Source organism: Haemorhous mexicanus, chromosome 3 (genome assembly GCF_027477595.1).
Source record: "Haemorhous mexicanus isolate bHaeMex1 chromosome 3, bHaeMex1.pri, whole genome shotgun sequence".
Classification (NCBI taxonomy): domain Eukaryota; kingdom Metazoa; phylum Chordata; class Aves; order Passeriformes; family Fringillidae; genus Haemorhous; species Haemorhous mexicanus.
Genome location: NC_082343.1, coordinates 115,839,738 through 115,855,165, shown reverse-complemented (window position 1 = coordinate 115,855,165; position 15,428 = coordinate 115,839,738). Strand labels below are relative to the sequence as shown.

At 43.3% G+C, this 15,428-nt stretch overlaps 1 protein-coding gene across 3 annotated transcripts in view; it reads left to right on the top strand.

Annotated features, from left to right (window-relative positions):
• Positions 1–15,428, top strand: part of MSRA (methionine sulfoxide reductase A) — a 238,867-nt gene that overhangs the window by 86,364 nt on the left and 137,075 nt on the right. For all 3 annotated transcript variants that reach the window (XM_059843115.1, XM_059843113.1, XM_059843114.1), the window contains exon 2: positions 813–881. In XM_059843115.1, coding sequence (XP_059699098.1) covers positions 813–881 — 69 coding nt within the window. The remainder of the gene's footprint in view (positions 1–812; positions 882–15,428) is intronic.

The window sequence follows — 15,428 nt, the reverse complement described above, 5'->3', positions numbered from 1 at the left end:
GTAATTTTTCTGACTGTTCACTCCTCTCCCGTGGCTGTAGATCATGTTGGGAATAGCAGCTACAGCTAACGAGGTTGAAACCTTGGTCATGTTACTCCCACTCTGGAGCTTCCCAACAATTTTCTTCCCAAAGCCTCTCTCCTGAGGCACAGGACAATCAATTTTCCTAAATGCCACCAATTGACTCGTGGCACCTCTTGCTCCACTTGCAGATAACCCTGATTTTCCCTTCTCTCTGACTGTTGGTAAATGTTGGATGCCAGCTGGGATTAGGAATGTGCCTCCCTGCTAATGAGAAATATTGCATCCAGAGAATTCACAAGTGAGCCCACATTCCTTACCTGACCTGGTTTATTCCTCACCAGCATCAGGACTAAAGGAATTAAAATAGTGCATGCATTGAGAAAACTTCTTGATTTTCTCCCTGGGAAAAATTTTGTGGACAGAAAGTTGTACTTTGAATTCAGGCAGTTGCATTTCTTGCCGCCGTTGTTTAAAATGTGCCTTAGCAGCAAAAAATGACTGTGGGGATGTCAGTGAAAAGGTTTTGAACTACAAGAGGGCAGGGTTGGATGGGATATTGAGAATAAATTGTTCCCTTTGAGGCCCTGGCATAGGTTTTCTAGAGAAGCTGTGGCTGCCCCTGCATCCCTGCCAGTGTCCAAGGCCAGGCTGGATGGGCTTGGATCAACCTGGGACGGTGGAAGTTGTCCCTTCAGGTTTCAATGGATCCACGAGAAATAAACAATTGATTTTATGCAAAGCAAATACTCTAGCACATTTTAACTTTTTTTTTTTTTTTTCCCTTCTAGATAAACATCATGTCAATGGGAACAGAATGGTTGAACCTTTCCCAGAGGGAACACAGATGGCTCTGTTTGGTAAGGCATCAGTTTGAAAATAAAAGCTCAAAAGTCTGTGGTGTTGCTGCATTCCAAATTTCTTAATTTCAGCCTGACTCCTTTGAGTTTCAGAACCTGGGCTGCTCCTGCTATTTTCCAATCACTGACACCAGCTAAAGCCATGGGATATGTTGAAGATTTCATTTATATGTCATTTTCATATAAAGAAACACACTAAAAATGTTTTTTTCTTAGTTATACAAACAGAAAATGTAAATCCTGTAATTTGTTCCCTAAAAATTCCAAAGTAATAGCTTTTTTATGTATGATAATTTGCCTAAGATCATTTATTAGTTTAAACAAAATTCTGAAGAGGATCCATGGTTCTCCACACTTTAAACCATGCAAGGAACTCCAGCAGTTTGGAATCTCTGGGACTTGGAGGGTCGTTACCTTTTGCATGCCCCAAACCAAACCTGCTGGTTTCTGCCTGACCTGGTGAATTCCTGTGGAATTCCTGTCAGGAGCCATCAGAGCTGGAGAAGGGGCCAGCTGGAAAAGAGAAGTTTAATTTCTCTTTATCTGTCTCTTTTCTATGAAAATGTCATTCTTTGAGCCTGTTTTGAAGGCTTGAAAAGGTGTTTCTCCAGAGAAATGAATTACTACTGGAAGTAATAAGCATCCTAAAATGGATGAAAATCACCCTTTTCCAACCAAGATCTGGACTTCACCCAAACCTGGGAATTGTCAGAGCTCTCATTTTGGGATGTGCTGATGTTAATCCTTAAGGCAAGCCTTTGGGATTTACTGGGAAGAAAAAAGTGGATTTCTTTGGCAGTTATTATTAAAATTAATTGCTGCAGAGAATGAAAAATTTCCTAATGCTGTTTTGATACAACTGAGTCGTTTACAAAGGATATATTTGTCTACTAACATGTGCAGGATGGTCCAAAATGCCCTAGGAAATATATTATATTCTATTAAATATTTCTCTGTCTGTGATGCTGAAGTAAATATTAAATCACTCCTTGATACACATTAATTTAATACTCCAAAAATGATCTTTTAAATTGATGATGGCAAAAAAATCTTGGTGAGTGTCATCTTTCCTGTGGAATTAATGTTGGTGCAGTTTCATGGATGAAGAGGAGAAATGGTTTGTGGGTGTCACCCTTCAGTTTCCAACATGATTTATTCAACTTCTCTTCAGAGTTCCTCCAATCCAGTGTTGCCTTTCTGTCAGTGTCTCCTTCTCTGTGGATTTTGGGAACATAAACAGGCTATTGGAGTGGTGGAATGAGTGATTGTTTCATAATTTTCTTTTGGAGCAAAAGGAAAATGATTTTAACCTTTTAAGCTCCAAGGCTGAGATGGATTCAGAGATTCTTCTTTGAATTTCTTACAGCAGGAAGGGTCAGAGGGTTCTGGTACAGTCTGAAATTGATGCAGTCTGTGCTGTTTAGATATATATATTTTTAATAAGCTCCTTTTGGGTTTTTTTAAATTTTCTGTGTCACGATCAGATCAGATTTCCAGTGTTTGTGATGGGTGTTGGTTCTATTGTTGTACACAATTTGTAAAGAATCACAGAAAGCAACAGAATTTAGTTGGAAAAAGGCAAAATCTTATTAAACAGCACACTTTGAAGCATTCCTGAGGAGCTCTGTAGCATTCCTATCAAGCCTGGGAACTTCCACTGTTTTTCAGTTGCCCTAGATTTTCCACTAGGCTGTGATTGCAAGTGTTGGGCTTAAGTGGTAAAAGCTCAGGCTGGTGCCATCTGTGCTGTGAAGGAACAGAAAACCTCCACATCCTGATTTTTGCTATTAGACCTGCACTGGAATTGTGCACAAACACAACTCCAGTGATAATCCCTGGCATTTGTTGGTGTTGGCATCCCAGTCTGGGGGGTGGGATGGAAAAAGGGAACTGCAGTTCATTTTCCTTCCTCCAATCCCTGTGAATGGGAATAAAAGGCCAGGGTGGGGATGGGGCTTGGAGCAACCTGGAGTAGTGGGAGGTGTCCCTGCCCATGGATCTGGATGAGCATTAAGGTCCCTTCCAAATGAAACCATTCCAGGACTCTCTGATTCTAAAACAAGCACTAGAGGAAGAAAATGATCAGTTAGGAATTCCTCTCCTGGGATTATTACTCATCCTATCCATGTGTGATCCTGTTGACAGCAAGTTCTTTGTATTTTGGGACTCTGTAAGCTCAGGAGAGAGCCTGAGCCAGTTGAATTTCTGACTCCACCTCACCAAGAGAGGATTTTCACACCCCTCTTCCAGAAAGATCCTTTAATCCTTGGGATTCACAAGGAAGAGCAGTCGTTAGAAGAGATCCTTCTTCCTGCCTAGAGAGGGTGTGGATTGATCCTCACCGGGGTTATCCAGTCTCCCTCACTGGGATTATTCCAGTCTCCCTCACTGGGGTTATTCCAGACCCATCTGGACACAATCCTGTGCCCTGCTTTAGCAGGGAGTTGGGCCAGATGACCCCACTGTGCTCCCTTCCAACCTGACCCATCCTGTGATTGCTTAAAAAGATCTGCAAAACCCAAAAGTTGGTTGTGTAGAGACGGCCAATTAGCAGTGAATTTTCCTCTGGCTTGGATAGTTTTAGATGCACCAATAAAGCAGCAGAATAAAATATAATGCAAGGTTGTAAACACTGAGCCTTCCACCTGCTGCAAAACGCAGTTGGATTTCATTCCACAGCTCCCTCTCCTGCAAAACCTCCTCAAGATGCTCTTCCTAATGGTGCATTATTCATTTGATGGTGTGACTGCTTGTTTGGATCAAGGGACAGGGTGAATGGACTCGGGGCATTGTTCCTGCAGCTTTCCCATCTATAGCAGAACCTCACAGATTTCAAAGGATTATTTAAATTATCTCGAGGCTCTCCTGTTGTCTGTTCAGCATCACCCAGCTGCTGGAGGTGCACCTATTGTTCATTAGGATAAAGAGATGTGTCCTTGTTTCTACAGTGGGGGAAAAAAGCCACATTTCAAGGGTGAGAGTGATTCTTTAATGGAAATCGTTTAATGCTCCCCATCCTGTGACCTCGTAATCCAGCTCCCAGCTAAGATTAAAGCACTAAGGGAACATGATGTGCACAGGCACAGCCTGACTGGAGACACTGGAATGCTGTGTCAGAAACTCCCTGAAGCCTATTCCCAAATTCTGTGACTGCTGCCCAGAGAAGTTGAGGACTCCCCATCCCTGGAGGTGTTCAAGACCAGGCTGGATGGGACTTGGAGCTACCTGAGACAGTGGCAGGGGATGGAACTGGGTGGTCTCCTTCCCACCCAAACCATTCTGGGCTTCTGTGTTTCCACGGAATAAGTGGAACTCAGTGTTACATGTTTGTGTTATGAATGATAAAGTAGAAGCCCTTCAATGAATGCCTGTCCAGAAAGTTTTCTTGGAAGTTTTATGGCCATGGATATATTCAGTTAAAAGTGCTTTGTCTTAAGGGACTGATTTTGACTCCAAACCTAATCAAAACTCAAAATCCAAATGTGTATAAGGGGGGGTGATAATATTTTGAAAATAAGCAATTTAAGGTCTAAATTCAACTTACTTACCAGGGGTAAAAAAGCCCCAAATGCCTGAGAGCTGCAGAACATTCACAACTTCAAGAAATTAGTCTTTTCCTCAGCACCATTGTAACTCTTGCATCTTTTTAACACATTTAAATGCACTTTTGCATTATCATATCATCAGGGAATGGTTTGGGCTGGAAGAGACCTTAAAGATCTCATAGCAACCCCCTGCCATGGGCAGGAAAATTATGCTCAGAGATGTTTCTGATCAGGATTCTGTTGGATTTTAAGCACTCCTTTTCCTTATCAGCTGCTGCTGCAAGGCTCCAGTTTATCCCAGAGCACCTCTGTATTCCCTAAGATTTCTCTGTCACCTGATTTCTCCAAGAGGAAGCATTGTGCATATGGTGCACATAGAAGGGCTCTTATTTACCTCCAGTGAAACCTGGCAGTAGCTCAGGTTTGTAATTACAACACTTTTAAATAAATGTAGGAGCACAGTGAGCTGTATTTGCTTGACATAGACTGGCTCGTAATGGGATAATTGGTTTCTTGATGTAAACAAAGTGCAGGCAGAAATGGGATGTTAAGGAACTGATAAGGTCTAATTATGGATATTTCGGAGCTGGCAGATGGATCCAGGCCTGGTCACCTTCTGCTCTGCACTTATTAGACAGCAGCACATTCTAGTAATTCCATGGATTATGGAATTGTTGTGGATTATTGCTGGGTTTTGCCCGAGTTATTATGAGTTATTGTGTCCTGTCACAATTGCATTCCCACTGCTTCTGAAGGCTATTTAAAAATTCAGCCAGGGTCCACCAGGATTGTCCAGCGAGGTCTCAGCCTGTTCCTTGGGGCCCTTGGAAAACTGAGCTCCTCCAACTCACCCTGCTCTTGGGGGCTTCGACTCCTTCCCAGAAAGGCTGGACAGTGTGGTGTTTGCTGGGTCCCCAGGATGAAGGAGGAATTGAGAGTCTGACTCCATGCTCTTAGAAGGGCTAATTTGTTATTTTATGATATGATATTATATTAAAGAATACTATACTAAAACTGTACTAAAGAATAGAGAAAGGATGCTTACAGAAGGTTTAACAAGATACTGACTAAAAACTCATGACTGACTCCTCAGAGTTCTGACAAAGCCTGGCTGGGACTGGTCATTAAATAAAAACAATTCACATGAAACTAATCAAATAACCACCTGTTGGATAAACTATCTCCAACCACATTCCAAAGCGGCAAAACACAGGAGAAGCAATCAGATAATTTTTGTTTTCATTTTTCTCTGAGGCTTCTCAGCTTCCCAGGGAAAGAAATCCTGGCGAAGGGATTTTCCCAGAAAAATATGTCAGTGACAGGACGGGGCTTGGAGCAACCTGGGGTAGTGGAATTTATCCCTGCCCATGACAAGGAGTGGAACAGGATGAGCTTTAATGCCCCTCCAACCCAAACCATTCTGTTTCTGTGGATAAAGGCTTCAGTAGGGCAACTTCTCAACTAAAAGAAAATTATTTCCCTTGGAAGTGGGATGGTGGGTTCAAGAACAGATAAATCCATAATGGGTTTCTTTTTGTGCCCCATGGAACAGCTGCTAGTGGCTGTGTCAGAGGAGGACCAGTGTTAGGAAGTTTTTTGGTCCAGCTGACTATGACTATTTTCAATGACTATTTTTCACCAGGAAAGGAAAATCACAGGGAACAAAGTTTGGCCCCCAAGAGAAACACCTTCCTTCCTTCCTTCCTTCCTTCCTTCCTTCCTTCCTTCCTTCCTTGCTTTCTTGCTTTCTTGCTTTCTTTTCTTTCTTTCTTTCTTTCTTTCTTTCTTTCTTTCTTTCTTTCTTTCTTTCTTTCTTTCTTTCTTTCTTTCTTTCTTTTCCTTCCTTCCGCCACTTCCTTCCTTTTTCTGTAGACAGCAAAAATAGGACAAGCAATTTTTCTGAAAGAAAAAGAAGAAAACTTATAACAATGCTACACATCAGAAGATGTTTTATCTCCATCTGAAGAAAATGTAAGACTTGATGATGTTGAAACAGGAGTGTTTGCTCTGACCCAAATGGAGGAGAAACATCCACAGCAATATCATCACGTGGTGCAAGGATCACGTTGTGGAAGAATTGAGAGCCAGAGGGAATGTATTGCAGAAGGGGTTGATTTCCCTCCTGTTAATTCTCTTTCAGCATGTGGAAAAGAGAAGGAATGTATTAATTGGCTGGCTTTGCAGAGTTCTGAGGCATTAATGCTGTCCTGTTTTCAGGAATTAATGCTGTCCTGGTTTTTTTTTTTTCCCTGTTTTATAGAGATGGGAAAATGGACACAGCATTTCTGCAGCTCTGGAATGAGAGAAAAAGCCTGGGAAATCAGGGCATAGCAAAAGGGAATGGCCTGCAGGGAGGCTGCTCTGTCCCTAGACCAAACTGTGGACCCATTCTTACCTTTCCAGTGTGTTTATTAAAGATATCTACCCTTAGTTCCCATTTTCCTTTTTCCTCTCTTCCAGACACTGATTTTGTCTTTTGGTTGCCTCTTTGAGAGGTCTGAAACTCAGCCCAGTTCCCAACCCCTGCTGTGTGGCCCTGGTTCATCATTATTGCAGCCACTGCCTAAACATGGAATGGTTTGGGTGGGAAGGGATCTTAGGGATCATCCAGTGCCACCCCCTGACAAAGTCAGGGATACCTTCCACCATCCCAGGCTGCTCCAAGCCCCATCCAGCCTGGCCTTGGACACTTCCAGGGATCCAGGGGCATCCACAGCTTCTCTGGGCAACCTGTGCCAGGGCCTCCCCACCCTCACAGATGAGATTTCCTTCCCAATATCCCATCTCACCCTGTCCTCTGGCAGTGGGAAGCCATTCCCTGTGTCCTGTTCCCTCCATCCCTTGTCCCCAGTCCCTCTCCAGCTCTCCTGGAGCCCCTTTAGGCTCTGGAAGGGGCTCTGAGCTCTCCCTGGATCCTTCTCCTCTCCAGGTGAGCACCCCCAGCTCTCCCAGCCTGGCTCCAGAGCAGAGGGGCTCCAGCCCTTGGAACAGCTTTGTGGCCTCCTCTGGACTCTCTCCAGCAGCTCCACATCCTCCTGATGTTGGATCCCAGGGCTGGGGCAGCTCTGCAGGTGGGGTCTCACCTGAGGGGGGCAGAGGGGCAGAATCCCCCGCTCCCCTGCTGACCACACTGGGGGATCAGCCCAGGACATGGGGGGCTCTGGGCTCCAAGTACTCCTGGCCAGGCTGTGTCCAGCTTTTCCTTCACCACCATCCCCAAATCCTTCTCCTCAGATCATCTTCTTCCTCACAGCCTTGCCTGAAGTGAGATGATCTGGCTTGCTGGTCAAACCTCTTGAGTTTGTTTAAAGTCTTTGCCAGGGGATGTTCTCTGTTTAGATTTTAAAGCCTAAGCAGAAAAGCCCTGAACTGAAAATTTACCCCTAAACCTGTTGTAAAATAAAGTGATAAACACAGAAAAAACCTTAACTCTGGGACCTTTTGAAAGAAAAATCTCAATGCTCAGTTTCTCTTGTCCTGTGGAATATCCTGGGCATTGTGCTTTAAATGCTGCTGCTCTGATTTGATGGAATTGTGCATCAGCTTTGTGGGAATGTAAATGGGCAAAGCACTGGGCAAGGAGACCCTGATAAAAAGAAAATGCTACAGCTCTGCTTAGTCCTCACCAAAGACATTTCCTGACATTTATAAACACTAATAAGGGACAATAAAATGTCCCTAACACAAAGTGAAAGATGTCCTTGATGAACACAACCCTTCAAAACATCCTTTGCTTTCAAAGGAGCCACAGCTCTTTTTCCTTCAGAAAACTAAAGTAATGTGGCCTTCAAACACAATCTCTGTGCTCCTCCATCAGGGAGTTTTTTATGTTAATTTAGGTTTCTTGAGGTAATGAAGAATTCAGCGTTGTGTGGATTTCTGTTTGGAGTGGCTAGTGCATATTAGGGAAGATCTGGGGGTTTTTAAAAGTCAGACTGCAGCTTTTTAATCAGCATCATTCACCTTAAAACAACCTTTTAGTCCTGGGATATTGCCACAGAAAAGAGTAGAAGAGACACAGTTAATTTCCATGACTTCTGGGATAGGGCTCAGTGATCTCCAACAGCAGGAAATATTCTTGAAAAAGATCATTATTTTCTTTTTAATCTAAATATTGTTTAAATTTAGTAATATTTTATTTATTTAGCCTTTTATATTTTTTAAAAAATTAATTTCTTGTTTTATTTCCCATGCAAAAAAAGGCAGCACGAGCACCTTGAGCAATTGCAAAAGCCTTGCAGAGAAGTAATTCCTTGTGATAAATAGGAGTATCTCAATGAGCAGGAGGAACATATGCTTGGCATCATTCTGAGTTGGTTTAAGTTGGAAATAGAAGTAAATTACCCTGTTAATGACTGGAGGCTGCCCTGATCAGATTGATGCTGCTTTGCAGGGGATATATTTGTGTGTGTGTTTGTTTATGTGCTGGGATGGGCACGTTTACCATCAGATTTATCCTTGGATTCCTGCTAATAAAGCACAAGAGAGTGGTGACATGGAATAAAACACGTGGAGTGCTGATGATTTATTCTGTTCAGCCACGAATAAAAATATATTAGAGGGTTTTTGGAGGGGGAAAATGGTGCTGTTTTGATAATTTGAGATGTATTGTGACATCCACAAAGTGTTGTCAGCAGATTCTAATGGATTTATCTTCACAAGGCTGCTGGCACAGCCTGGAAATTTTGGATCTGGGCATGTGAGACTGAGCAAAAAGGGTTCTATATTAAAAAATATGGATTACTTACTCTTGGGTTATTGAGTTTGGGAGAATTTAGAGTGATTTTCCTGATTTTCAGGAGTTTTTCTCACCTGATGAAGTTATTGAAAAAATACATCATTAGATAGATCAAAGATACAAAAACCTTCACCAACTTTTTGAATACTGACTCAGAAATACTCCTGAAATGTAGAGGGCTCAATTGGAATAGAATCCCAGAATTCCAGAATAGTTTGGGTTGGAAGGGACCTTAAAGGTCATTTTATTCCATTGGAGCTGGATCTCCAGTGACTGTCACGGGAGCTCGGGCACCTTTTGTCACCTGTGAACACAAACAGTGGGGATTTAAGTGCAGTTGTTCCAAGTTTGCATGAGGTTGGATGGGAAGAATTGCTCCTAGAATTGCTCAGAGAATCCTTTCTGTCCCAGTACATATTTATGCAGCAATATTTATATTAATAAACATTTATATATGATGCATATTTATGTATTAAAGATATATATGTATTAAACATATATATAATGTGTATTTATGCATTATGTATTAAATGTTATTTATTCTTTTATTTAATCAGTTAATACTGATTAAATTAGGCAGTTAATACTGGTTGGTACAGGCTCTGCTTTTCCTGGGTGACACAAGACTTTTGTCTTTAGAAAAGAGTAAAAACTTCATCCTTTAAGAGGCTCAAACAGCACCTTATTCCAGATTTTTCTTCTGGAATACCTGACTTTGTTCTCTGTGCAGGACACTCTTGGGAAATGAAGGCAAAACCACACTTCAGCCTCTGAAAGAGAGAAACAACATGATCAGTTTTTCAAGCAAGATAAGAGCTAAAAAAAAAATCTGATTTAAGTTGAATGCGAGTAATTCTGAGACAGGCGTAGTTATTTGTTTGTGAGCCAGGGAAAACAGCATGAGATATGTCAGGCTTGGAGATAAAATTTATTGGTGTGTCATTGGCTTAAATCCAACATTATGCTCATAAATAATCTAATCCTGGTGTGACATATTCCTGCTTGAACCTTGACTGAAAATTACTGGGAGTCATGTAATGAATTATGCAGAAGCAGACACGTGCTCCAGGGGACGGAGCTGGGGTGGAATGCTGGAATGTGCTTGGAATTTGGGATGGCATCTACAGACGGGGATGGAGAGAGGGCAGGGTGTCCTCCTGGTGTCCAGAGGGGTGACATGGAGCCTCTTTTGTCTAATGGTCATCCAGCTTTTTTAGACTCTTGTGGGATGGAAAGTGTGGTTGTGGATGGAAAGGAACGTTGTTGTCACTGTGTCTGTCCCTCACGCACCCTCAGTCTCTGAATTTACACCAGCTGAGGACATCCCAAGGCTCCAGACAATCCCTGACTGCAATATCCAGCTGCACAGCAGGATGAGATTCACTTGGGTGACTCTGTGGGATTTTCGTGGCAATCCAAGAGAGGACAAGTGCAGGGGTTTAGGTGTTAGAAGGGTGACACTCAAGTGGAGGGGTTTCAGTGTTGGAATGGTGACACTCAGACTCACCCAATGGGATGGGGTTTATCCCTGGCGTGGATAAAGAGACTTTAATTTGCTTTGCTATCTGGAGACCAATAAACCCAAGATCATTTTACTGCATTAAGATCTGGACATGTTTTTAGATGTAGAAGGATTTTTGGTCACTCACAGGCTCCCTCTTCACACCACTGTGTAGTTTGCTGGAGACCTCTCTGTGAATCTGGGAGTAATTCATCCTGGATATCCTGGATAACATGGGCAGCCTGGAGAAGAGAAGGATCCAGGGAGAGCTCAGAGCCCCCTGCAGTGCCCAAAGGGGCTCCAGGAGAGCTGGAGAGGGACTTGGGACAAGGGATGGAGGGACAGGACACAGGGAATGGCTTCCCACTGCTAGTGGGTAGATTAAGATGGGCTATTGGGAAGGAATTCTTGGCCATGAGGGTGGTGAGGCCCTGGCACAGGTTTCCCAGAGAAGCTGTGGCCACCCCTGGATCCCTGGAAGTGTCCAAGGCCAGGCTGGACAGGGCTTGGAGCAACCTGGGATAGTGGAAGGTGTCCCTGCCCATGCCAGGGGTGGGACTGGATGATCCCTAAGGTCCCCTCCAACCCAAACCCATCCTTTCATTCCGTGATTAGTCATGAGAAATAATGATTTAAAGATATTTGTGAATCTTTTTCTGCTGGACAAATTTTACAAACTTGGTAAAACATTCCAATAATCGTCCCTGACCTGCCTTGAAGTTGTATGTCCATAAAAATCCCCAAAATTCCAAAGGAGATGAAGTGACTGCACAGTGATGCTGGAAACGAGACAACAACTCATTGTGGATGTGTCTGTGGCTTGGCATGTCTCAGGCTCTCTAGCTGGTCAGAGTGACCCTGAGATAAGTTAGAAAGTCTCTTTTCTAAGCCTGGTGGTCGGAGAAGGAGTCAGAGCTCTTCATTTCTCAGTCTCAAGGTTGTTTATTGTATCTTATCTATAAAATTCTTTCTCTTATCCAGCCGAGGTCCACTCAGCAAGACAGTCAGAGGCACTCTGCCTGCCCCCAGGACTGTGTTATCTTTTTATACTAAAAACTACGTGTACAATATATGCAATTACTTCCCAATACCCATCACCTGTGTTAGACACTGAGCTTCTACTCTAAACCAATCCAAAAGTGTCAACATCACAGCAGAAGATGGAGGCCAAGAAGAAGAAGGAGAAAGGCTTGACATGCCCAGATCCCTCCATCTTGCCCCCTGAACCCCCATTCTAAAAACCCCAAAAATCTATTTTTCACCCTGTGATAAATTCACTGTCATTCTACTGAAACTGTCATGGCTGGCAGATCTTCATATAAGGTTGGTAATTTGTTCCATGGGTCATAATCAGAACCACAAGCATTCTGGGCTCTGTGCCAGGGTCTCTGAGCCCCCTGGAAGGGGTCCTGGCAGTCCAGGACAGCCAGAGGGATGTCCTGAATTCTGACAGGTGTGGATATGGGAGATGTGCTTGGGCTCAGGTGGGCTGGGTGCAGAGCATGGAATGATCCAGCTCCATCCTGGGGCACCACAGCTCTTTCCCCACAACTGTGGAGTTATCCCAGCCTGGTTGGATAGCTGCGGTTATCCAAACACATTCCACAAGGATTTGTGGCAGAGGCTCCCCAAAATCCAGCTCAGGGTTGGAGGGGCTGCTTATTGCAGCAGGACTGTGCTACCACAGCCCTTCAGCTCAGTCTCCTGCTGACCACAGCTGGAGGGCACAGGGTGGTTTTTTCTTGGGATGTCTAAGGAAACCATGGATCTGGAGAGCTGCAGGTCATGGACTTTGCTGTGAGTGATGGCAATTCCTTTGCCAAGTCATTGGTGCCACTCTGCCTCAGAGTTTTTTATAGTTCTTTATTTCCAACGCTGCCAGTCCAGGTTTCTTGGGAATGGTTGTGCTGCCCACATGGGCAAATGACTAACCACATTAATATTTGGCCTCTGTCTGCCCCTCTGGATATAAATTGGTTTTTCTCTAACAATCTAGTCTGGTATTTTCTTGAGTAATTATCTTTTGGGTTGGTTTTTTTTTTTTTGGAGATGGGGAGGAAGAGTTATTCTCTTTTGCAAGTAAGAACTCACCATCATTGCATTTCCTTGCAACAGATGAGAAAATAACTCTTAGAACTTCCATATTTCCATTAAGGACAGCTGTGGTTCAAAACAGATCCATTTGAATGATCTAGGTGCTCTTGGAAGGCATTTATTGGTTTGGAAAAGGGTTAAGGGGAAAGGAGGACGAAAGGGCTGCCTGTTGGATTGCTTGTTATATGAATGTAATTATTTTTTTGCTCCTGAGCAATTATAGATTGTAGGTTTAAATAATTGTCAGGGTGCCTACAGCTTTCTGTAGTTGTTTGAAATCTAAGGCTACGAATATAATAAGGAATATGAGATTACTTTTGCTGAATGTGGCTATAGCAGTTCATTTAACTCAGCAATAGTCATAAGAAAAAAAAAAAAAGAAAGAAAAGTCAATTTTTCTATTCCTTGCAGTAAACAAACCTTGTAAACAAGTTATTATTTTCTGCAGCAAGGCCCTAGAAGTGATTCCTATTTTGCTGGTAACAAAACGTGGCTCTTTGCTTTTATAAGAGTAGAATATATTTTGTTTTGCTTCTCTCTATCTCAGGCTCCCCGAGGTGGCTTGGGAGATTAGAGAGATTTTCACAAGACAAGGGTAAGGCTGCGGTGTTATTGCAGAGATGGATTTATATGAAATGGATTACACAGCCCTGATGACATCTCTTATTTTCTGTGTATATCAAGTTCTACTTGAGTAGTGGAGCACTAAAGTGTGGCAAATGACCGGGGATGATCTAAAATGAATCTCTGCCAAGCGCTGGAATGCTCGGAGTGAAGGAAGATCACAAAATGATTTGAAAGCCTCAAATCAATGGCTGAACTAAAGATGTGATGCTTTGCAATGAAGCAAATAATCAGCTTGATGATAGGACCGTGTAGCTCTATCTCAATCTCTTCACCACATTATTGTAGCAGAGGTTCTTTTTATCCCTAACAGACTTTGGAAACATAATATATTAAGAAACTGCTCTCTTCTTGAAAGAAGGGTGGTCAGGTTGAGGCATGATTAGTGACAGAATCTGTGAGCTTTCTGCTGCAGTCATTCAGATTAAGGTGCTGCATCTGGGTTGGGTCAGCCCCTGGGATCAATCCAGGCTGGGGATGAAGGGATGGAACAGGCCTGGGAGAAGGACTTGGGGGTCCTGGTGGGTGAGAGCTGGACATGACTCAGCCCAGAAACCTCAGGGGAGGGGGTAATTCTACCCCTCTGCCCCCCTCAGGTGAGACCCCACCTGCAGAGCTGCCTCCAGCCCTGGGATCCAACATCAGAGAGACGTGGAGCTGCTGGAGAGAGTCTGGAGGAGGCACCAGGATTATCAGAGGGATGGAGCAGCTCTGCTGTGGGAAAGGCTGAGAGGATTGGGATTGTTCAGCCTGGAGGAGAGACACTTTAGGGTGACCTACTTGCCCCTCTCAGTACCCGAAGAGAACCTGAGAGAGAGATGGAGAGGGACTTTGGAATAAGACCTGGAGTAACAGGACAAGAGGGAATGGCTCCAAACTGACAGGGAACAGATTTAAATTGGATATTAGCAAGGAATCCTTCCTTGGGTGAAGAGGGTGAGGAGGCTCTGGCACAGGGTGCTTAGAGAAGCTGTGGCTGCTCCTGGATCCCTGGAAATGTCAAGGCCAGGCTGGATGGGGCTTGGAGCAGCCTGGGATGGTGGAAGGTGTCCCTGCCTTTGTCAGGGGGTGGCACTGGATGATCTTTTAGGTCCCTTCCCACCCAAACTATTCCATGATAAGTTTTGATTCCATTTTTAGACAATTCAGGGCTGTGCTAAGAACTTCTGATGCTTTTATTCATCACATTTTCATTGCTCAAATAATTTATTTGGTAATAGAAATTAGAAGGAGTAAACAAATAGTTCAAGGAATCAGATTTTTGACCATAAACTTTTACACTTTTTCCTGTGTCCTTGGGACACTTCAGGCATCATATTTGTGGCCAAGAAACATCAGGTGTCTACAGGACTCCTCAAGGTGACTCTTTAATGGATTAGACATGAAACAGAAGCAATTTCAATCCCAACACTTTGCACTTAAGGACTGATTGTTCCTGCTTTGTGAGTAGCTCTTCTTTCCTGCAGGTCAGATCCATTTGTGGTACAATATTGCTTTGGATGTCAGTCAGTTGTTCATGGAAAATGCTGCCTGTTGGTCCCATCCACAAACATTCAATCAGCTGCATTCCCAAATCCCCAAACATGAAAGGAAACAGGTGTTTATTGGTTTCCCCTTCCTGAATTTTACAGTTTGTGACAGTTCTCTTTGATGTTTATGGAACTTAGGAATATCAATGACCTTGTAAATAGAAAAAGTCAACTTTTGGGGATGTTTCTCCTTTGTTCTGTGTTTGTACCCAGAACCAAGCACAGTGGAATTCAAATCTGTGGCAAAGGCTTTATGTGCTGTGGGTTTGAAAATAGCAACACCACTAATGATGGAAATCAGCTTCAGAGAGAAAACCTTTTGGAGTCTGAGTTCAGCCCTGAATTCCCAAAGCCTCCTGCTCATCTCGTTTTTCCCAGTGCTCCACCTGTCTAAATATAATTGGATTGATGATTTATACAAAGCCAAGTAGACAGATTTTAGTGACTTTTCATGAATGAAACTTGATCTAATCTATGGACTGGACTGGACCTCGACCTGGTCTAGTGGAAGGGGGG